Source organism: Salvelinus sp. IW2-2015, linkage group LG19 (assembly GCF_002910315.2).
Source record: "Salvelinus sp. IW2-2015 linkage group LG19, ASM291031v2, whole genome shotgun sequence".
Classification (NCBI taxonomy): domain Eukaryota; kingdom Metazoa; phylum Chordata; class Actinopteri; order Salmoniformes; family Salmonidae; genus Salvelinus; species Salvelinus sp. IW2-2015.
In genome coordinates, this window is record NC_036859.1 from 34,829,271 (window position 1) to 34,852,801 (window position 23,531).

The window sequence follows — 23,531 nt, forward strand, 5'->3', positions numbered from 1 at the left end:
TATGGCACCCTATTCCCTATATTTAGTGCACTACTTTTGACCAGAGTCCTATGGCACCCTATTCCCTATATTTAGTGCACTACTTTTGACCAGAGAGCCCTATGGGTGCCAGTTGACCCCCCCCCATCCTCCCTGTCCTGTTTCACGGGGCTCTGATTAAAGATGTCCATCTGGGCTCTAGTCTGGGGGAGCAACATCTGTGACACATTCCCATCTGCCCAAAGCTCAACTGGGCTTCCTATGCCTAGTGCATCATTTACTGTGGGAACAATACAGGAACTATGCAGACGAATGGCGATTTTACTTTCTGCAGTTAAAATGCTTTGCCTCATAAGTTAGCAACCTTGTGGAATGAGATACAGCGGATGAGGATTATGTGACTTGGTTTGCTCACGACCATTTTACTTTGTGTGGTTAAAGGTGCCACACATAGAAGTTATCTGAATTTCACCCCCTATATGTGGAAGCTAGGTGAACAACAGCACTAGGCTGCATTCAAAACAAATCTCCTCCCTCCCCCGCATCCCATTTCCCCTATCATGGTGGAGACTCGCGCTTGACCCTTTTATTTTCACTTTTGGTCCACCAGCTTCAAACAGCTGAAAAATACATAGTTTTTTTGCTATTGAAAATATATTTCACACCGATTTAGATGGTACAATGATTCACTACTTTATTCAGTGTTTGTTTCCTCACATAAACTGGAATTAAACGAACAGTGTCGGATTTTTGCAACCAGGAAATGACAGCATGATGTTTACAGTGGCAGGTAACCTAGTGGTTAGAGTGTTGGGCCAGTAACTGAAAGGTTGTAAGATCAAATCCCCGAGCTGACAAGGTAAAAATCTGTTGTTCTACCCCTGAACAAGGCAGTTAACCGACTGTTCCTAGGCTGTCATTGAAAATAAAAATGTGTTCTTAACTGACTAGCCTTGTTAAATAAAGGTAAAATATATAAAAATAAACATTGGCTGCTTGACCTGATTTCCACTAGATCACAAAGTCAAAACAGCTGCCGGCCTAGCGGAACAAATCAATAGGCAAATGTCACAGCCAATCAACACTGCCGTATAAGTAATTCTGTGAATACTATCATTACTGAATATATTTTCTGAAATTACAATGCAAAAGTCCAATGTGTACTGTAGGTTTGGGTGGTTTCTCAGCTAGCATGACAGTCTGTTTGGCTGGTCTTCTTGAGCAGATGGTCAGGGGGCTGGAACATATTTACAAATAATTTGTAGACTGCTAATTGACCTCAAGAAGCCCAAACCGATATATTGTTTGACGAAACCATAATAATTTTAAACCTTGCTTACATTTGTATACAATCACGTGTCTCTCCATTATGGATGGGAAAACTTGGGGGGTCAAATAAAACCACCCACAAGCCGCCAGTTAGGGAAGCCTGGTCTAAAGTTTGGCTGGTCTCTCAGCTAGCATGACAGTCTGTCTGGCTGGTCTCTCAGCTAGCATGACAGTCTGTTTGACTGGTCTCTCAGCTAGCATGCAGTCTGTTTGGCTAGTCTCTCAGCTAGCATGACAGTCTGCTTGGCTGGTCTCTCAGCTAGCATGACAGTCTGTTTGGCTAGTCTCTCAGCTAGCATGACAGTCTGTTTGGCTGGTCTCTCAGCTAGCATGACAGTCTGTGTTGGCTAGTCTCTCAGCTAGCATGACAGTCTGCTTTGGCTGTCTCTCAGCTAGCATGACAGTCTGTTTGGCTGGTCTCTCAGCTAGCATGACAGTCTGTTTGGCTGGTCTCTCAGCTAGCATGACAGTCTGTTTGGCTGGTCTCTCAACTAGCATGACAGTCTGTTTGGCTGGTCTCTCAGCTAGCATGACAGTCTGTTTGGCTAGTCTCTCAGCTAGCATGACAGTCTGCTTGGCTGGTCTCTCAGCTAGCATGACAGTCTGTTTGGCTGGTCTCTCAGCTAGCATGACAGTCTGTTTGGCTGGTCTCTCAGCTAGCATGCGGTCTAGGGTTTGGCTGGTCTCTCAGCTAGCATGACAGTCTGTTTTGGCTGGTCTCTTCAGCTAGCATGACAGTCTGTTTGGCTGGTCTCTCAGCTAGCATGACAGGATGTTTGGCTGGTCTCTCAGCTAGCATGACAGTCTGTTTGGCTGGTCTCTCAGCTAGCATGACAGGCTGTTTTGGCTGGTCTCTCAGCCAGCATGACAGTCTGTTTGACTGGTCTCTCAGCTAGCATGACAGTCTAGGGTTTGGCTGAAAAAGAGGATTCAAATAATAAGAGAAACAGTCGGAAGAAAAGACACAAGGAAGAGATGTTCAAAAAATTGTATATATCAATATATAGAGATATTTAAGAACAACTTCAGAAAGTAATAAAAAGGTGACAGACCGTTTGGCAATTTGAGTACAGCTGTTATTTTCCGGTACATAAGAACACGTCTCCTCCCACAGCAAAACAGTTTTCAAAAAAGACCTAAAGAAGAAAAAAGGCACTAGAAAACAATAATACATTTTCTAAACACTGGGGATGAAAGACAATGAGATGATATGGAGAATATTGAGGAAGAACCACCTTGTATGACTTGAACTAATAAATAAATAAAAAAATTTGGAAAAAGAAAAGGATATCAGATGAAGCAAGACCAAGCGACAACACAAAACACTTTGGTGGTTAATTCATATTTCGTACCATCAGGCAATACAGTTTCTTTTATACAAATAAATTAATTTACCGTCATCGATTATTTTTTCTTATCTAAAATCTTATGTACATCTTTTTCTTTACACAATTGTATAATACTTTATCAAACTTTTTTTTTGCAATATGACAATGTATTTACAAATCATGATTTTCAAACCCCCCCAACCTACTCCGGTCCCAAATACACAAACTCACGTGCACTCACTCTGACAAACGTGCACAACACACACACACACTCACTCTGACAAACGTACACACCACACCACACACACACACACACACACACACACACACACACACACACACCACACACACACACACACACACACACACACACACACACACACACACACACACACACACACACACCTTATGTTTCCCCATGCATTACACACAACACATTCTGAGAGGGCTGGGCAACACAGAGCTACAAAACGTTTTCAATATGGCTGTGGGATGAACATAAACAAACACACACCCTCCATCTCACTCTTTCCCATTCCATCCTGTCGGTCTCCGTGAACAAAATACAACAATGGAAGGGACTCTGAAATGTCTATTACCCCACACAGCGGAGCAATAGTGTGTGACAGACAGCACAAAAGGAGAGGGGACAAAAGGACAGGGGGACAAAAGAGAGGGGTACAAAAGGACAGGGGGACAAAAGAGAGGGGGACAAAAGGACAGGGGGATAAAGGAGGGCCGTGTTTACTGACAGGAGGATCCAACCTGACTGAACCACATTACTGTTGAAAATTGCATACCAAATGGCACCCTATTCCATATATAGTGCACTACTTTTGACCAGAGCCCTATGGGTTTCCCTATGGGTCCTGGTCAAAGTAGTGCACTATTAAGGGAATAGGGTGCCATTTGTGACGAAATCTAAATCTGCCACGTGGCCTCGGCCACCAAATCACCTGACAGAGCCTTTTCAGCAATCAACCTACACTGAGTTCCTCCTGCATGATAGACCTCCTGTATGATAGACCTCCTAATGAGATCCTCTTGTATGATATACCTCCTACTGAGTTCCTCCTGTATGACAGACCTCCTACTGAGTTCCTCCTGTATGACAGACCTCTACTAAGATCCTCCTGTATGATAGACCTCCTACTGAGGTTCTCCTGTATGAAAGACCTCCTACTGAGTTCCTCCTGCATGATAGACCTCCTGTATGATAGACCTCCTAATAGATCCTCTTGTAGACAGACCTCCTACTAAGATCCTCCTGTATGATAGACCTCTACTGAGATCCCCTGTATGAAAGACCTCCTACTGAGGTTCTCCTGTATGAAAGACCTCCTACTGAGGTCCTCCTGTATGAAAGCTCACAATGACATCTGCTCAAAGGACGAGGACAGAGGCGTTTGTGGAGTGCTTGTGAAGGGTGAGTGAATATGCATGCCTGTGTGTGATCTATCAAGGGTGAGTGACTGTGTGTGTGAGTTTACTGACAAAGAGAGCAGATGGAGAATAAAATCATCAAAAACAGATGACACATTTACCAACCACTACCCTATGGCCATGGAAAACAGCTAAAAAGGAGAGAAGAATAATAGCTAACAATTAGCCTGGTAGCCACTAGCCATTCTGGTTTAGCCTAGATACACATTAGCCTGCTACCCAGAAAGCTGAGCTGTTCTGCTTTAGCCTTGATAAACAGCATGCTAGCCAGAAAGCTATTTATTTCCGCTTTAGCCTTGATAAACAGCATGCTAGCCAGAAAGCTATTTATTTCTGCTTTAGCCTTAATAACCAGCATGCTAGCCAGAAAGCTAGCTATTTCGGTTTTAGCCAACTCTGTTGTCATTATCATGCCTAACACAGATACCCTTGGCCATTAGCTGCTAGTTAGACGTATTTTCACTGGGCCTATAAATCCAGGCCACCCTTAATAATTACAAAGGCTTCTCTCGCTAAGCCATCAGTTTTTCAGTTTGGATCCCACTAAAATCTCTCCTTGACCCTCCTATGCCCTGCTTGCCTTCTGAAAGCCTTTGTGGTTCAATAAAGAAAACATCAAAGAGGTTTCTGCCACGGGCTCAACTGTACTTCACAGGATATCAACAAGGATGCTTTGAAAAAAAAGTACACACAGAGGCTTACACACACGTAAATGCACACACAAATGCTGGGACAGACAAGCAAACTCACACTCACACACAAGCCCACACACAGCAACCTCTCTCTTAAACCTTTCAGTCCACTCCAAGACAAATGCCCTGACCAGAATAACTAAACCCTATGACATCTTTAGTAATAATGAGGTGAGCAATAAAACATGTTGAATTAATATCTTAAAACCGTACGGATTGTCCCATCTACTAAGGTGCTGCCGTGGTTTAAACCTCCTCCTAAAAAGTCTCTCCAGAAAATGAGGTTCCACCAGGGAAATAAAATGGAGAGCCTACATTTAAAACGTCAAGGACTAAAATAATATTTTGGAACTCCTCTCGCCCTTAAACGTGAGACATATAACACAGAACACTGCTTAGGTTGATCAAAAGTGGATGAATAACATACAGAATTGGAGTTGACTCCTTTTCAAGTCCCGTGAGGAAATGTATCTAAATTCAATTGATACGTAGAGAATTCATGAACTTGAATTCTTATCAATTTTCTAAATTGACAGGAATTCAAATGGAACCCACCCAAACTCTGACATCACATTTAAAAAACGTAGAAAGTGTAAAACTGTCAATCCTGTGTAATGAACTGGCACATCATGGACTTGAATGGCTGGATGTGATGATATCATAACATCATATGTCCATCCATTCAACAGTCAGTCAGCTTGAGTGACCCGTAACCTCAGTGCTGTGTGTGCGTGTGCCTGAGCGGCGGCCATCTTGAAAATTAACCTCCTGAGCGGCCATCTTGTCTTGTCTCCATACTCATTTCGCCGTAGTAGACAGTATAGGCTGCTCCGTGTACCAATGAGTTCCCGGATCGGGCATACTGCCACCCAGTGGCAGCGCAATGAACTGTGGGCATGTATTTCCGCCCCCGCCGACTACGCCACACCCCACTCCAACTGGGTACGGGTGATGCCCGTGCTGGCCGCTCATGCCACTGTCCGTCCGTCCGATGTGAATCTCGTCCTCTTCGCCCTCGCCTGTGGTCTTGCGGTAAACGGGGTTGTCAAAGTTCATACTCTTGGTAGAGTTTACACGATAGTTCCGCCAAACCAGGTAGACGCCGGTGCAGAGCAGGCCGAAGATCACTGTGGCAACAATAGGAACTGCATGCGTTTAACACACAGTGGCAGGGGAAGGATAGGGGGGACACAGGGAAGATGGGGGAGATGGGGGAGCGTTAATGTCATCGGAGAATGAACATGGTGAGAGTTGAAAGGCACAGAGATGAAGTAGAGCAACTTAAGGCATGCGGGGGGACAGAGTGGAGAGCGGGACGCAGAAGGAACTGGCCTTATGTTGGAGATTTCTTTGCTAGGCTGGTGGATCAATTGCCATTCATATATATCATCAAGGTATAATCTCATTACTTTGAAAAACAATTATCTAGGCAACATTATGGTTGTCTTAGAACTTCTGGAGGCAACTAGGCTATGCGTAACCATGACACCAAGTCCTGCCAGATGGGTAATTTCTGAGAGATCTTGGCAAAAACTGGGCTTCAGTCAGTATTCATGAAAAACTGTGGCTATTATGGACTGGACTTTTGGTCAGTGAAGTAGAATTTGGCACAGAGGAACCTTAACTGTCCAGCAAGCTCATAAAACTAATGGTTTACTAGAATCTTTAAGGGTTGTATCTTTAACTAATGCATTTAAGTACCGAGAGACAAGGGTGTCTAGAAGACATCCTATCTTACAAGTAGGTAGAAGCTAACATTACCTTCACTAGCTACTGCAACATTATATTTCAATTGAGTATTACTACAGGTTAGCTTTAACTGCAGATTCATTACACTTTAATATGAGCTGGATTCCAAAAGGACTTGCAGATTATCTTCAGAGTAAAAGGTCACATCATTTCATCATCTAAGCATTCATTGTAATTGATTTACATTTTAGTACAGAGTGACTTACTGACTTTCCCTGAGTAAAAACTCATATCATCATCACAATACCATTACTTAGGCTTGAGGACATTATTACATGATATGGGTAAGTCCTGTCCTGTCTAAGTCACCTTATAAAGATTAGGGAGTGGGGCCAGGTGAAGGGGGTCAGCCCAAACATTGCTGGGTTCTTTCTGCTTATTGGCTAATTCTCTGCTAATCTAATTCACCTTGGTGAGTCTTCTGCTGTCCCTGTGACCACCAGTGACCACCAGTGTCCCTGTGACCACCAGTGTTCCTGTGACCACCAGTGACCACCAGTGTCCCTGTGACCACCAGTGTGTCCATTACTCTGTAATAAGAAGGGTAGGAGAGACTAGCATTGCCCATATGCCCTATGACCTCAGTACCCTACACGTAAAGCCTCGGCTCCACATGAATTATGAAGAACGCTCCAGAAAAGGACAGAATTACAGGGTCACGTTCATTAGGGCACGCAACACAATAATTTGCTGCGTAAAACAAAAATAACATTTCTTATTGGACAAATCTAGTTAGCCCCCAGGTGTTTCAGTCAGTTTTTCATCCATTTACACTACCTCCATCTCTATGCGTTTTCTGACTACCTGCAGTAATATATGCAACCAAACCCACGGCCACCTGAAGGTCTATGGTTGCTTTGATTGGAACGTACCCAACACAGACAATAAATGGATGGATATGCAGTGGCAGAATGTCAAGACACACACCATGGCTTCTCCGAGCAGCCATGGCTCTAGGCATGATCTCTCTGGTCCAAACTGAACTAGGATCAGTGGATAGGAGTGTAGGGACATGTCTCTAGGCATGGTCCCTCTCGTCCAAACTGAACCAGGATCAGTAGATAGGAGATAAATATAGCAGGTGGGACAGGAGAAGCAGCCTCCGTGGAGTACAGAGAGAGGACATGTACTTACCTATGGGGATCACTACTCCCAGAACTGCCACTGTCAGGTTCTCACCCAGGAGGAAATGCTCACTTCCAGCTATAGAGGAGAAGGAGGAAAGTGAGAGAAACAGAGAGAGAGAGAAGGAAAGAGAGAAAGACAGAGAGGGAGTGTCATAAAAGAAAAGAGAGAGGGGAATTAAAAGTGAGAGAGAGAGTGATAGTGACAGAAAGAGGGAGAAAGACAGAGAGAGAGAGAGAGTGATAGTGACAGAAAGAGGGAGAAAGACAGAGAGAGAGTGATAGTGACAGAAAGAGGGAGAAAGACAGAGAGGGAGTGATAGTGACAGAAAGAGGGAGAAAGACAGAGAGGGAGTGATAGTGACAGAAAGAGGGAGAAAGAGGAAATAAAATATTACACAAGTGCCATTTCTCACTGTCTCACCTCTCCCTTCATGACCCCTGGTACAGGGCTGTATTACCCTCCATGAACCCTGGTACAGGGCTGTTTTACCCTTGATGACCCCTGGTACAGGGCTGTATGACCCTTCATGACCCCTGGTACAGGGCTGTATTACCCCTTAGGATCCCTGGGACAGGGCTGTATTAACCTTAATGACCCCTGGTACAGTTCTGTATGACCCTTCATGACCCCTGGTACAGATCTGTATTACCTTTCATGACCCCTGGTAGGGCTGTATTACCCTTCATGACCCCTGGGACAGGGCTGTATGACCCTTCATGACCCCTGGGATGGGGCTGTATTACCAGGGGTGGTTATGGCTCTGCTTCCTCACTGCCATAACCAGCTGCTCCCCTCTGCTTCCTCACTGCCATAACCAGCTGCTCCCCTCTGCTTCCTCACTGCCATAACCACTGCTCCCCTCTCCTTCCTCACTGCCATAACCAGCTGCTCCCCTCTGCTTCCTCACTGCCATAACCAGCTGCTCCCCTCTGCTTCCTCACTGCCATAATCAGCTGCTCCTCTCTGCTTCCTCACTGCCATAACTAGCTGCTCCCCTCTGCTTCCTCAATGCCATAACCAGCTGCTCCCCTCTGCTTCCTCACTGCCATAATCAGCTGCTCCTCTCTGCTTCCTCACTGCCATAACCAGCTGCTCCCCTCTGCTTCCTCAATGCCATAACCATAGGATGCCACCTTTTCAACAAGTCAGTTCGTCAAATTACTGCGCTGCTAGAGCTGCTCATGTCAACTGTCAGTGCTGTTATTGTGAAGTGGAAACGTCTAGGTGCAACAACGGCTCAGCCGCGAAGTGGTAGGCAACACAAGCTCACAGAGCGGGACTGCCGAGTGCTGAAGCGCGTAGTGTGTAAAAATAGTCTGTCCTCGGTTGCAACACTCACTACAGAGTTCAAACTGCTTCTGGAAGCAACTTCAGCACAATAACTGTTTGTTGGGAGCTTCATGAAATGGGTTTCCATGGCTGAGCAGCCGCACACAAACCTAAGATCACCATGCGCCAAAGCCAAGCGTCGGCTGGAGTGGTGTAAAGCTCGCCGCCTTTGGACTCTGGAGCAGCGGAAACGTGTTCTCTGGAGTGATGAATCACGCTTCACTATCTGGCAGTCCGACGGACAAATCTGGGTTTGGCGGATGCCAGGAGAACGCTACCTGCCCAAATGCATAGAGCCAACTGTAAAGTTTGGCGGAGAAGGAATAATTGTCTGGGGATGTTTTTCATGGTTCGAGTTAGGCCCCTTAGTTCTAGTGAAGGGAAATCTTAACGCTACAGCATACAATGACACTGTAGACGATTCTGTGCTTCCAACTTGTGGGGAAGGCCCTTTCCTGTTTTGGCATGACAATGTCCCGGTGCACAAATCGAGGTCCATACAGAAATGGTTTGTAGAGATCGGTGTGGAAGAACTTGACTGGCCCGCACAGAGCCCTGACCCCATCGAACACCTTTGTGATGAATTCGAACGCCGACTGCGAGCCAGGCCTAATCGCCCAACATCAGTGCCCGAACCTCACTAATGAGCCTCTTGAGGCTGAATGGAAGCAAGTCCCCGCAGCAATGTTCCAACATCTTGTGGAAAGCCTTAACAGAAAATTGGACACTGTTATAGCAGCAAAAGGGGAGGACCAACTCCATATTAATGCCCATGATTTTGGAATGAGATGTTCGACGAGCACATACTTTTGGTTGGACGTGTCCACATACTTTTGGTTGGACCTGTCCACATACCTTTGGTTGGACGTGTCCACATACCTTTGGTCATGTAGTCTATATACCCACTTCTAGCCTCACACACAATCATTTTATATGATCATGCCTGCTTGGTGAAATGTGGTTTCTATCTCTCTAAATGATTGAAAAGTACACATCCACGCTAATGGCTGAATAAGGGGAATACGTGAATAATTGAAGCCTTTTTATGGTGTGCTGTAAAATCTATTTTACTATGTAGTTAACTGCCACTTATTTACGTCTGTTAAACAGAGTACAAACATACTGCACAGATACAAACACCCACACACTCACAGTGGTGGGAGAGGTTGCTGTCCTCCTTGACGACGAAGCCTACTGTGGTGGAGGTGACCATGATTTTGGTGGCAGCAGTGGGATCCAAACCCCGGCCTTCCTTCTCCTCCACCCCAGATTTTGAGCTAAGGGGAGGCTCTGGGGTGCTGGAGGGGGCTGGGATGAGGTGGGGCACCCCGGCGTCTGCCTGGGACGACCCAGAAGTGCGAGGGGAGTCCTTGTCGTTGGCGGCCGTGGTGATGGCCACAGGCGATGATGTGGTAGTAGTCTCATTTGCTAGAGGAAGAAGGAAAGTCAATATTAGTTATAGTCTATACATTTATTTGGACAGTGAAGCTAAAACTTTTAATTTGGCTCAACACGGTAGCATTTTGGATTTGAGATCAAATGTTTTATATGATGCAACAACACAGAATGTAACTTTTTATTTGAGGGTATTTTCATACATATCTGTTTTACCGTTTACAAATGAAAGCACTTTATGTATCTAGTCCCCACATTTAAAGAAGTCATAAGTATTTGGACAAATTCACTTATAGAGTGAGCTCCAAAAGTATTGGGACAGTGACACATTTTATTGTTGTTTTGGCTCTGTCCTCCAGCACTTTGGATTTGAAATGATACAATGACTATGAGGTTAAAGTGCAGACTGTCAGCTTTAATTTGAGGGTATTTTCATCAACTGTCAGCACTTTATGTATCTAGTCCCCGCATCTGGAAGTGTCATAAGTATTTGGACAAATTCACTTAGTGTATTAAAGTAGTCAAAAGTTTAGTATTTGGTCCCATATTCCTAGCACACAATGACTCTACAAACTTGTTAGATGCATTTGCAGTTTTGGTTGTGTATAGAAATGAATGGTAAATAATGTATTGTGTCATTTTGGAGTCACTTTTATTGTAAATAAGAATATAATATATTTCTAAACACTTTTTTACATTAATGTGGATGCTATCATGGTTACAGATAATCCTGAATGAATCGTGAATAATGATGAGTGAGAAAGTTACAGAGGGTCAAATATCATGCTAACCTCTCACCGTTACCAATAACAGGGGGGTACGATATTTATGCCTCTGTAACTTTCTCACTTATCATTATTCACGATTAGACTAGAACACAATTAGACCAGAACAATATTAGACCAGAACAATATTAGACTAAACCAATATTAGACTAGACCAATATTAGACTGGACCAATATTAGACTAGAACAATATTAGACTAGAACAATATTAGACTAGAACAATATTAGACTAGAACACATTTAGACTAGAACACATTTAGACTAGAACACATTTAGACTAGAACACAATTAGACTAGACTAGAACACAATTAGACTAGAACACAATTAGACTAGAACACAATTAGACTAGAACACAATTAGACTAGAACACAATTAGACTAGACTAGAATACAATTAGGCTAGACTAGAACACAATTAGACTAGAACAAAATTAGACTAGAACACAATTACACTAGAACACGATTACACTAGAACACAATTAGACTACAACACAATTGGACTTTAAGGTGATCATAATATAGTTTTACTATAGTTTTATCAAAACCTAAAATAAAGTCAAATCCCACACAGTAGTAGAGGCTGGGGTCACATTAAATCAGAGGATGGGCTTTATGGTAACGGATTGAATGGAATGAAGGGAACGATATCAGTTGAGCCCCACACACACCCACACACACTCTCTCACCTGGCATGCAGGCACGCATTTCGGGGCCCAGGTCCTGTCCTGTGGGGCAGGCGCAGGTGTATTTGGGGGAGTGCTCTGTGATCTGGGGGGCTTTGAGACACAGGTACTCACAGCCACCGTTGTCCTCACTGCCCAGGTTACAGCTGTCTGGGCCTTAGTGAGGGAGATAGAGACAGAGACACAGTCAGAGACACAGTCAGAGACAGAGACACAGTCAGACACAGTCAGAGACAGTGACAATCAGAGACAGAGACACAGTCAGAGATAGAGACAGAGACACAGTCAGAGACACAGTCAGAGACAGAGGCACAGTCAGAGACAGAGGCACAGGTCAGATTACAGAGGCAACAGTCAGAGACAGACACAGTCAGAGGCACAGTCAGAGACAGACACAGTCAGAGGCACAGTCAGAGACAGACACAGTCAGAGGCACAGTCAGAGACAGAGACAAGAGACACAGTCAGAGACACAGTCAGAGACAGAGACACAGTCAGAGACAGAATCAGAGACAAGAGGCACCGTCAGAGACAGAGACAAGAGACACAGTCAGAGACAGACACAGTCAGAGACCAGAGACACAGTCAGAGACAGAGACAAGAGACACAGTCAGAGACAGACACAGTCAGAGACCAGAGACACAATCAGCGACAAGAGGCACAGTCAGAGACAAGAGACACAGTCAGAGACAGAGACAAGAGACACAGTCAGACAGAGACCAGAGACACAGTCAGAGACAGAGACACAGTCAGAGACACAGTCAGAGGCAGAGACACAGTCAGAGACAGAGACACAGTCAGAGACAGAGACACAGTCAGACACACAGTCAGAGACAGAGACACAGTCAGAGACAGACACAGTCAGAGACAGAGACTCAGTCAGACACACAGTCAGAGACAGAGACAAGAGACACAGTCAGAGACACCTGGTTGCTGGCGGAGCGGGTGAAAGACCACTATGTCGTGAGGGTCTTTGAGGTGCTCGGCCACTGTGCTGATGTCCTGGCCGGTTAGCCTGTTAGCGCTGTACACCGCCTCTCTCTCCCGGTCTGTCCAGTAGATACGGTCCTGACAGGAGGAAAGAGATGAGGGAGGGAGGGAATGATGGAAGGAGAGAGAGAGAAGCAACGAATACACAATCACTTTGTACATCAATAACATTGTGTGTAATTATCCGTAAAATAATGTAGCAGACAGACGGCACTTTGATTTATAAAAGGCTGAGCTAGCTAGTGGCACTTTGATTTATAAAAGGCTGAGCTAGCTAGTGGCACTTTGATTTATAAAAGGCTGAGCTAGCTAGTGGGACTTTGGGGAAATGTTGTTGTAAAAGGGGTTGTAAAAATACATTTGACAGACAGACAGACAGACAGACAGACAGACAGGCAGACAGACAGGCAGGCAGGCAGACAGGCAGGCAGAGAGACAGACAGACAGGGACAGGCAGAGAGACAGACAGACACACAGGACAGACGACAGACAGACACAGACAGACAGACAGACAGACAGACAGACAGAACAGACAAGACAGACAGACAGACAGACAGACAGACAGACAGACAGACAGACAGACAGACAGTCTGACTTCTCAAGCAGCGTCATGTGAATAAGCTATACGTTTACAGATCAGAAATATCTAGGTACTGTATCTGTCATTACTACTGTAAGGGTGAGCATTCCATTCCACTGAGGTAAACGAACTCTGACCTCGACTTCACCCTGTTGTTGTTGTTCATTTTCTGTTTCCGGGAATGTTCCCCTAACATTATCAGCCTTCAAAAGACATTCTGCAGAGGGGAGCTGACATCATTCCCGCTGTTGGAACTTAATGCCCATAAGAGTGCGGCGGCGAGATGTCACATCCTGCGGTACGGATTGTGTGTGTGTGTGTGTGTGTGTGTGTGTGTGTGGGTGTGTGTGTGTGTGTGTGTGTGTGTGTGTGTGTGTGTGTGTGTGTGTGTGTGTGTTGTGTGTGTGTGTGTGTGTGTGTGTGTGTGTCAGGGTGACCAGAATGGCGCCTTGACAACGAGACCGGGAAGATTTAAATTTACCGGCCATTTGAGAAATTTACCGGACCCATATGCATTGGGTACATAAACCCATTAGGGCGTCCAACCACGGTGCTCAGAATGACAGAAATCACTTTTAGATTGTGGTGATGCGTCTGAACAGAACATGCAACTCATGTAATGAAGCAGCCAATAAACCGTCATTTTCAAACATTTGTCAAAATGCAATTCACGGGAAAACAGCATTCTAAACAGATCACCTGGGAAAACACCATTCTAAACAGATCACCTGGGAAAACGCCATTCTAAACAGATCACCTGGGAAAACACCATTCTAAACAGATCACCTGGGAAAACACCATTCTAAACAGATCACCTGAGAAAACACCATTCTAAACAGATCACCTGGGAAAACACCATTCTAAACAGATCACCTGGAAAACACCATTCTAAACAGATCACCTGGGAAAACACCATTCTAAACAGATCACCTGGGAAACACCATTTCTAAACAGATCACCTGGGAAAACACCATTCTAAACAGATCACCTGGGAAAACACCATTCTAAAACAGATCAACTGGGAAACACCATTCTAAACAGATCACCTGGGAAAACACCATTCTAAACAGATCACCTGGGAAAACACCATTCTAAACAGATCACCTGGGAAAAACACCATTCTAAAACAGACACCTGGGAAACACAATCTAAACAGATCACCTGGGAAAACACCATTCTAAACAGATCACCTGGGAAAACACCATTCTAAACAGATCACCTGGGAACACCATTCTAAACAGATCACCTGGGAAAACACCATTCTAAACAGATCACCTGGGAAAACACCATTCTAAACAGATCACCTGGGAAAACACCATTCTAAACAGATCACCTGATAGCAGTTTCATATGTGACAGAGATGAAAATGGGGAATTTAAAGATGCAACAACTAGGATGGGTTGCTAATATGACTAGGATTGTGCCTTTTGGCTTCTGGACAACGAAAGACAGTTGCTAATAAGTCATGCTTTCTGGTGAAGTATTTTGAAGTATTTGATTTATTTCTATATAGACAGGAGTAATTTTGGCAAATGTATTTCCATGTACTTATTGGACCCAACACTGTGCCGTTTCTCTCCTATTCTATTGGTTTTCATATCTTCTTTTTTTAAATAGGTGTGGATTGTTTCAAATCACCTTACCATGAAATGTTTACTTACAAGCCCTTAACCAACAATGCAGTTTTAAGAAATTAGATTTAAGAAAAGATTTACTAAATAAAGTAAATAATAACACAAAAACCCCCACAATAAAATAACAATAATGAGACTTTATACAGGGGGTACCGATACCGAGCCAATGTGTGGGGCTACAGGTTAGTTGAGGTAATTTGTACATGTAGGTAGGGGTAAAGTTTGTTTTATTTATTTATAGGGAACAATGCACATTAATCAACATCATAATTACAATAATGCAACATCCATGTTAATGTGATGGGGGTTAGCCAAAAGATCATTTGCACCCGTAGTCCCAGGGCAGCTAAGGGCCTTTACACAGTTACAAAACACATACTCACTAAAACAATACAACATACAAATACATTACATCCAATAATATATCATTCTAACAACAACAACAACAACACTATCATCACCTGTCATCTTACATATCAACCACAGATAACTCGTGTGTACAGGTTTGGATAGAAGACTTGAGGACATGTTTTCAATTCAAATGTAAAAGTACAATAATCAGTGCATCTTCTCAAGTCCGTGGGAGTTGCATTCCAGTATATTGTAGCTCTAACAGAGGAGGCCGATTGGCCGATTATACTGTGTGGAAAAGGGACAACAATCCCCTCTAGTTACTGCCCTTGTTGTCCTGGAGGTGCTTTCCTTAAGCATGATATGCTTAAATTTAAAAGTACAATAATAAAAAGTACAATAATAAATGAAAGTACATAAGGGTGGAGGGGCAAGACCATGCAGGATCTTAAAGACAAGGCTTGCATCTACTTACTGCTTTAAGCTATCCAGACTAAATCAATGATGTTTGTAAATGATTTGACAATAGTGGTAACTGTTTGGTTTGTTATCAAAAATCTGAAGTCTTTGTTTGTAAAGTGATTCAATTGGTTTCAGAATAGTAGCTCCTGCTTGTGACCAGCATGTGAGGCAATATCTCAGATGTGAGAAGATCACAGCATGCATATATAGTTTGGCGGACTCCACAGGAAGGAAAGGTCTTATAAACTTAAAGTTGGATAATCCAAACTTAACCGTGTTTAACCACCTTCTTCACATGTTTCTTAAATGTCAAGTTGGAGTCCAAAATGACGCCGAGATTAGACCTGAAGTTAGACACAACTTTCAGATTCTCCCCATGAACAAGAACAGCTCGTTGGGAAGAATCAATGGATTTCTTAGAGAAGTACATACAAACAGTATTGTGTATATTTAAATACAGGCAAGAATTAGTCATCCATTTAGAAACATGTACCATAGCTTCAGTTAACTTTAACAACTAGTTGTCTATTTTTTGAGTGTACATACAGAACTGTATCGTCTGCATACATCTGCACGTTAACTTGTGGGAGATCATTTATATAGATGGTAAACAGAAGGGGGCCTAATATTGACCCTGTGGGACCCCAATGTTATAGTAAAGAGTCCGACTGAGTGTCCCCCAAAACGAACCCTTTGACTTCTGTTTGTCAGATAGGAATACATCCAACTAATAACTTCCGTGGACACATTAAGGGAGGATAGTTTAGATAGGAGGACCTCATGATTCACAGTATCAAAGGCCTTTTTAAGATCCAAAAAGACTGTGCCAACTTCACCACCTATGTCCAGTTTAGATTTAATGCACTCCAGAAAATAGCAATTGGCTGTTTCGGTAGAATGGTTAGTTCTGAATCCAAATGGCATTTGATGTATGGAGTTTCCCTGAATGAGGTGATCAGTCAGATGATCAGCCACCCATCTTTCAGCTACTTTTGATAACACTGGAAGAATGCTCATTGGTCGGTAATTTTCCACCAGTGTTGGGTCACCAGATATAAAACCGGTATCACTGCAGCAGACTACCAAGCATTGGGGAAGAACCCAGATTTGATGGACAGATTAACTATATGGACAATAGGGGCAATCAGAGAATATTTGTGTCTCTTCAGGAATACAGTGTCTAGGCCAAAACACATTGTTTGTTCTAGAGCTCCTGAAGAAGCTAATAATACTGTCCACTGCTGACGCTGAGATTTCAGTAATTCTGAATATTGGTTTATTATTATCTATGGGAGTGAGAACTGTGGTCTTGGTTGAACATCTTTGAGCCAGTTCCCTGACAGAGTCAACAAAAAAATTGTTAAAAGGTGGTGGATATGAAATTGGAGTCTTGAATTAGAATCCCATTAACCTTTAATTCAGGATGTTTTTTGGCCTTTTCAGCTCATCTGTCTGTTAGTTTGTTGAGATTTTCCCAAATCACTTTGCCATTTCCTTTCGCTTCAGTGATCACTCTAAGAAAGAACTCTGCTTTTGCTTTTTGTTTTTATATTCCTAACCACCCTATTTCTCAGTGCTGTAAATATACATCTGTCCTCATTCTTACCAGACTTCAGCGCTTTTTTCCCAAGGAAAAATCCCGTTCTCTCCTCTGCCTCCAGAGGTCCTCGTTGAGCCATGCTAGAGAGGTTTTCCGTCTTGGCTTACATTGAAATTTCCTAGTAAAAGAGGTATCCACTTTGTCAATAGCTGACAGAAATGTTCTGTATCCAGACTCTGGGTCTTCATTGCTTAACAGATCAGACCGGTCAATTTGACTTATAGCTGCATTGTAGTTACTCTGCTCACGTTTCAGGATTTTTTTATCGTACTGTTGCACGTTAATATGGTTCTTAAATCTCTTTTTAGTGATATTTCTAACCACCAATGTAACATTGTGGTCAGATACGCCAGTTAGTAAGTTACTGGACTTAATTATTCAATCAGGTCTGTTAGTAAACACCAGATCAATTTGAGTCTGGGATGACTGTGTTACTCTGGTTGGACCTTGTATTATTTGAGTCAGGTTGAAATAATATGTGATCTGAGTTTTTATCTGCAAGTTTTGTTTTCCCAGTTTATATTGAAATCGCCCATGAAGATAATCTCCTTCTTATGATCACATTCTTTAAGCATGGCATTTAGATGGTCATCAAATGAGATATCAGATGTTGGTGGTCGATATAATCCAATAATAGCGAGAGACATATGAGGGGAGAGGAACACATTCAGCCCCATACATTCAATGTCATTGGCATGTTTCCATATGATACGATTGCATTTAAAGTTATCTTTCATGTATATAAGCAATCCGGCACCTCTGCCCTCTCCCCTGTCCCTCTTGAATATGGAATATCCAGATGTCACGCCCTGACCATAGAGAGCCCTTGTTTCTCTATGGTGTAGTAGGTCAGGGCGTGACTAGGGGGTATTCTAGTTTATATTTTCTATGTTGGTGTTTTGTATGATTCCCAATTAGAGGCAGCTGGTAATCGTTGTCTCTAACTGGGGATCATATTTAAGTAGATATTTCTCCCACCTGTGTTTGTGGGATATTATTTTGTGTTTGTACATGTGCACCACGTAGTCACGTTCCGTTGTTCGTTTATTTGATTTCAACACTATCATCTGCTGATTCAGGTAGTTCTTTAATTGTAACTTGAACTGAGTTCTGGTCAGCCACGCGCGACTTCAAACTGAACGGATTATTCTCTTTGAACACAACATGTTTTCCTCTGACTGTTATTCCTTTGATCAGAAGCTTTGTCCTTGCTTCCTTACTGAGAATATATATATATATATATATACGTACTCTCTGTTCTGGCCTCAAGTGGTTTGGGTGAATTTCCTGTGTGAGACTGTGTTAGAGCTCCTCCTCCTTAACGGGGTTGGTTATGACCTTTGTCAGGATTTCTCTCTCCATGATAAAAATAGGTAAAACAGTCTCCTTTGGGGCATTTCCACCCACAACCTTATTCCAGGTCTCATTTTCCATTTTCCTTGACATCATTTTTTGCATCGCTGGAAATAGCCGCAACTACAGCAGCCATTTTAATTGTAGTGTTAATGATTAAAGTCATTTGTTTAACATTGAAATATATCAACAAAACTATTCAGCATTATACAGTGAGGATACTTCTTACTTAAGAATTGATCAATGGTTGATCCTCAAATAGATATTTGCTGGATTCAGTGTTCTCCAGCAACTGAAGCTTCCCAGCCGGACCGAATACCCAAACAAAAGGAGATGTCAAAACACCACAAAACAAAATATGGATATATCATTCCTGACCTTACAGGCTGTCGGTCGATAAATCCAAAAACAAATCAAACAAGCAAACAAGCCATCTGGTGACTATGGATAGATAATAAACCTGTCTCTTATACACATCTAGATGTGTATAAGAGACAGGGTTAGTTGAGGTAATTTGTCCATGTAGGTAGGGGTAAAGTGACTATGGATAGATAATAAACAGCGAGTAGCAGCAGTGTGGAAACAAAGGGAGGGGGGAGGGGGTCATTGTAAATAGTCCGGGTGGTCATTTGATGAATTGTTCAGCAGTCTTATGGCTTGGGGGTAGAAGCTGTTAAGGATCCTTTTGGACCTAGACTTGGCGCTCCGGTACCGCTTGCCATGCGGTAGCAGAGAGAACAGTCTATGACTAGGGTGACTGGAGTCTATGACAAATTTTTGGGCCTTCCTCTGACACCGCCTAGTATAGAGGTCATGGATGACAGGAAGCTTGGCCCCAGTGATGTACTGGGCAGTACACACTACCCTCTGTAGCGCCTTGAATGGGCTTATAAAAGCACAAGTTTTACTCCAGCAACAACCAGCTGAGGAGCTGCAGCCGAAATCCCATCTCTGTATGCTGCGTGTTGTGTCGGATAAATAAGGTTCCAGGTTAACTTATTTCCACAAAATTATGCAAATTAACCTATAGACCGATAGGCATGATGGTCAAATGTATTTACATTGACTGATATTTCCATCAATGGATAAAAAACCTTATTTTGCAATGGAATTTTTTGGGGCCGGCAACAGTCATTTATCGGCCCCCACAAAAAAGCCTACAAAACAAAGCAGGCTAATGGAAACCCTGGTGCGTGTGTGTGCGTGTGTACGTGTACGTGTGTTAGTGTATGTGTGTTAGTGTACGTGTGCTGCAATACACTAAATTAAACTGTAATAAAAGTGGATTGGATTTTACAAAAGGCTAACAAATGTTTTCTTCTCAGAAAATGGACAATAAATTATGTATTATTAAACCACCATCCTGCAGTAGCTGTCTAACATTTGTATCAGCTTTCAATAAGAACATATTTTTCCTTTTAGCTACTACAATGCATTAGGAATTTTCACATATTAACTTTTAATAGTAGAGCTCTACTGTAGATGCTCTTGTGACAACTGCAGATGCAAAAAGGATTTCCATATTGTTTTACTGAAATTGTAAAAAGCTCCTTTCAAATTTACCAGCAGTTTTGGGAGTGGATAGTTGGGAGTGGAGAGTATGGAGTGGAGAGTAGGGAGCGGAGAGTAGAGAGCGGAGGGGAGAGGAGAGTAGGGAGTGGAGAGTAGGGAGCGGAGAGTACGGAGCGGAGAGTAGGGAGCGGAGAGTAGAGACGGAGAGTAGGGAGCGGAGAGTAGAGAGAGTACAGAGGGGAGAGGAGAGTACGGAGGGGAGAGTAGGGACGGAGAGTAGGGAGCGGAGAGTAGAGAGAGTACAGAGGGGGAAGGGAGAGTACGGAGGGGAGAGTAGGGAGCGGAGAGTACAGAGCGCGGAATAGGGAGCGGAGAGTAGAGAGCGGAGAGTAGAGAGAGTACAGAGGGGAGAGGAGATACGGAGGGAGAGATAGGGAGCGGAGAGTACGGAGCGGAGACTAGGGAGCGGAGACTAGGGAGCGGAGACTAAGGAGCGGAGAGTAGGAGCGGAAGTGGGAGCGGAGAGTAGGGAGCGGAGAGTACGGAGCGGAGAGTAGGGAGCGGAGAGTACGGAGGGGAGAGTACGGAGCGGAGAGTAGGGAGCGGAGAGTAGGGAGCGTACGGAGGGGAGAGGAGAGTACGGAGCGGAGAGGAGAGTACGGAGCTGGGAGCATTAGGAGCGGAGCGTTAGGAGTAACTTTAGGAATTTGAACAGTGGACTAAAACAATGTCATTACCACAGTGGATTGACCATGCAGAGCCTTTAAGGCAGCAGGGTAAATACCACAGTGCCTAAACTGGCTGTGAAATGAAACTGACACACACTTACATGCTGGCTAGACCGGACAACCATGTGCGTCTGCATGTTGATTTTGTACATTTTGTACCAGATGCGATCCAGACACGCAGGTTAAAATATCAAAATGAAAAATTCATGGACATGATGGCTAATTTGATGGCTAATTTGATGGCTAATTTGTCCTGGGATATAAACATTGGTTGTTAGTTTACCTGAAATGCACAAGGTCTTTTTTTTCTGGATCTTGTGTTCTCTATTCTGACATTTAATCCACATATAAAAAGTGGAAACTAATAGTTTCTAATAATCTCTCGGACACTGGACTGGAGTGTGGACCTCAGTTCATCTTTCAATCACCCACGTGGATGTATGCTCCTGAAAACCAATGAGGAGATGGGAGAGGCAGGACTTGCAGTGCGTCAAGCATCAAAAATAGAACCAAGTCCTACTTTAGCGCCTGCCTACGCAGACGCTCGTTGCCATGCTCGAGTGGTTTAGATGAAATTATTGAATAAATTGTATGTGTACATTTATTTTACAACGTTCAAACTCCTTCAAGACCATTTGAAAAGCATTTCAGGTGAAGCTGGTTGAGAGTGTGCCAAGAGTGTGCAAAGCTGTCATCAAGGCAAAGGGTGGCTAAAATATATTTTGATTTGTTTAAAACTTTTTTGGGTTACTACATGATTCCATATGTGTTATTTCATAGTTTTTATGTCTTCACTATTATTCTACAATGTAGAAAATAGTAAAACAATTTAGAAAAACCCTTGAATGAGTAGTGTCCAAACCTTTGACTGTTAGTGTATGCTTGCGCGCACGCACACTCACTCACACACACACACAGACTTACACTTCCTTCTGGCCCACCCCTACCCAGCCTCCAGCCTGTCTGTGTGTGCCATGTGACTAGGGCCAGCAGTAAAATGTTGTTATGGGTGTGTGCCAGTGTGTCAAAGCTGTGCCTGCACATCCATATGTGCCAGTGTTGTGGTCCTGCCTGCAGTGTGTGTGTGTGGCACTAAGAACAACAGAGATCTGGCCAGAGCTCAGCTCCTCTCCTGTTTCCTCAGTTTATTCCAAACACTCTGTTATCCCAGAGGGGAACACAGCACAGCAGGAACACATTATTTCATTTTTGTATTTTAGCAGACACTCTTAGAGTGACTTACTTACAGGAGGAATGAGGTCAAATCCCCAGATTTTTCATCTTGTCGGCTCGGGGATTCGAACGAGCGACCTTTCAGTTACTGGCCCAACCCAACTCTCTTAACCGCTAGGCTAGCTGCTGCCCACAGACACACACACACACACACACACACACACACACACACACACACACACACACACACACACACACACACACACACACACACAATAAGACTTGTATAACTAGTTAGTTAAAAACACTCCAGGCCGGGCCTCCTGAGTGGTCCGCTCTTTCTCTCTCTCTTTCTCTTCAGCTACTTAAAGCGTGCCTCACAGATTACCTAGCTCATCCCTCTGCTCGCTCAACCCTTCACTTCACAAGATGTTCCTCTTAGAGCAGCAGAGAACCGGCAAAACCAACACACAACCCTCGAACACGGCCAGTGCGTAGGGGTGTCCAGTCTCTCTGAGGGAGGACAGGTGTGTCTGCGATGACCCACGTTCAAGTCCCACTGCGAGATCAGTGTGTTGCAGCTTGGAGTCTACCCAGTTTTTAAGACCCTGTTGGCTACGTCTGATACCACACACACACACACACACACACACACACACACACACAGCAGTGGGAGGTTAAACACAGACATTAAGCTCTGCATAATACTCCAATACCCAGCTAATGATAGCTCCGTCATTTGGCGTTAAACCATTAAACCCATATACGGGACACTCGTACCTGTATACGGGTTGAAAATGACAGATTTGGGCACTAATAAACCCCTATAATAAACCCCTATAATAAACTCCTATAATAAAATCCTATAATAAACCCCTATGATAAACTCCTATAATAAAATCCTATAATAAACCCCTATAATAAACCCCTATAATAAAATCCTATAATAAAATCCTATAATAAACCCCTATAATAAACTCCTATAATAAACCCCTATAATAAACCCCTATATTGGAATGTAGTGGCTGTCCAGTAACTGTATGGGTTTTGACTGACAGACAATCTGAATTTGAGCACCGCACGCCACAAGAAGTTTCCCCCCCCATCCCTCCCGCTAACCGGACAACTTTTGCCATTTTTTGTTGTTGTCTGAGTGAAGGAAATGCGGTAAATTAAGAGGACACTATGTATTTTGAAAGATAAATACCTCTTTGATGTCATACAAGCCAAAACGCCCGTTTGTGCACTTCACATTTCATACCATAAAACTCATGTCATACACAGTGTCAACGTTTATGATCACTATGTT

General features: G+C 43.5%; 1 protein-coding gene across 1 annotated transcript in view; it reads right to left on the bottom strand.

Annotated features, from left to right (window-relative positions):
- Positions 1-6: 6 nt before the first annotated feature.
- Positions 7-23,531, bottom strand: part of LOC111979085 (low-density lipoprotein receptor-related protein 8-like) — a 182,407-nt gene continuing 158,882 nt past the window's right edge. The window contains exons 11-16 of the mRNA XM_070449044.1: positions 12,766-12,907; positions 11,844-11,996; positions 10,130-10,405; positions 7,655-7,723; positions 3,945-5,916; positions 7-3,812 (exon numbers count right to left, since the gene is read on the bottom strand). Coding sequence (XP_070305145.1) covers positions 5,570-5,916; positions 7,655-7,723; positions 10,130-10,405; positions 11,844-11,996; positions 12,766-12,907 — 987 coding nt within the window. The 3' untranslated portion in view covers positions 7-3,812; positions 3,945-5,569. The remainder of the gene's footprint in view (positions 3,813-3,944; positions 5,917-7,654; positions 7,724-10,129; positions 10,406-11,843; positions 11,997-12,765; positions 12,908-23,531) is intronic.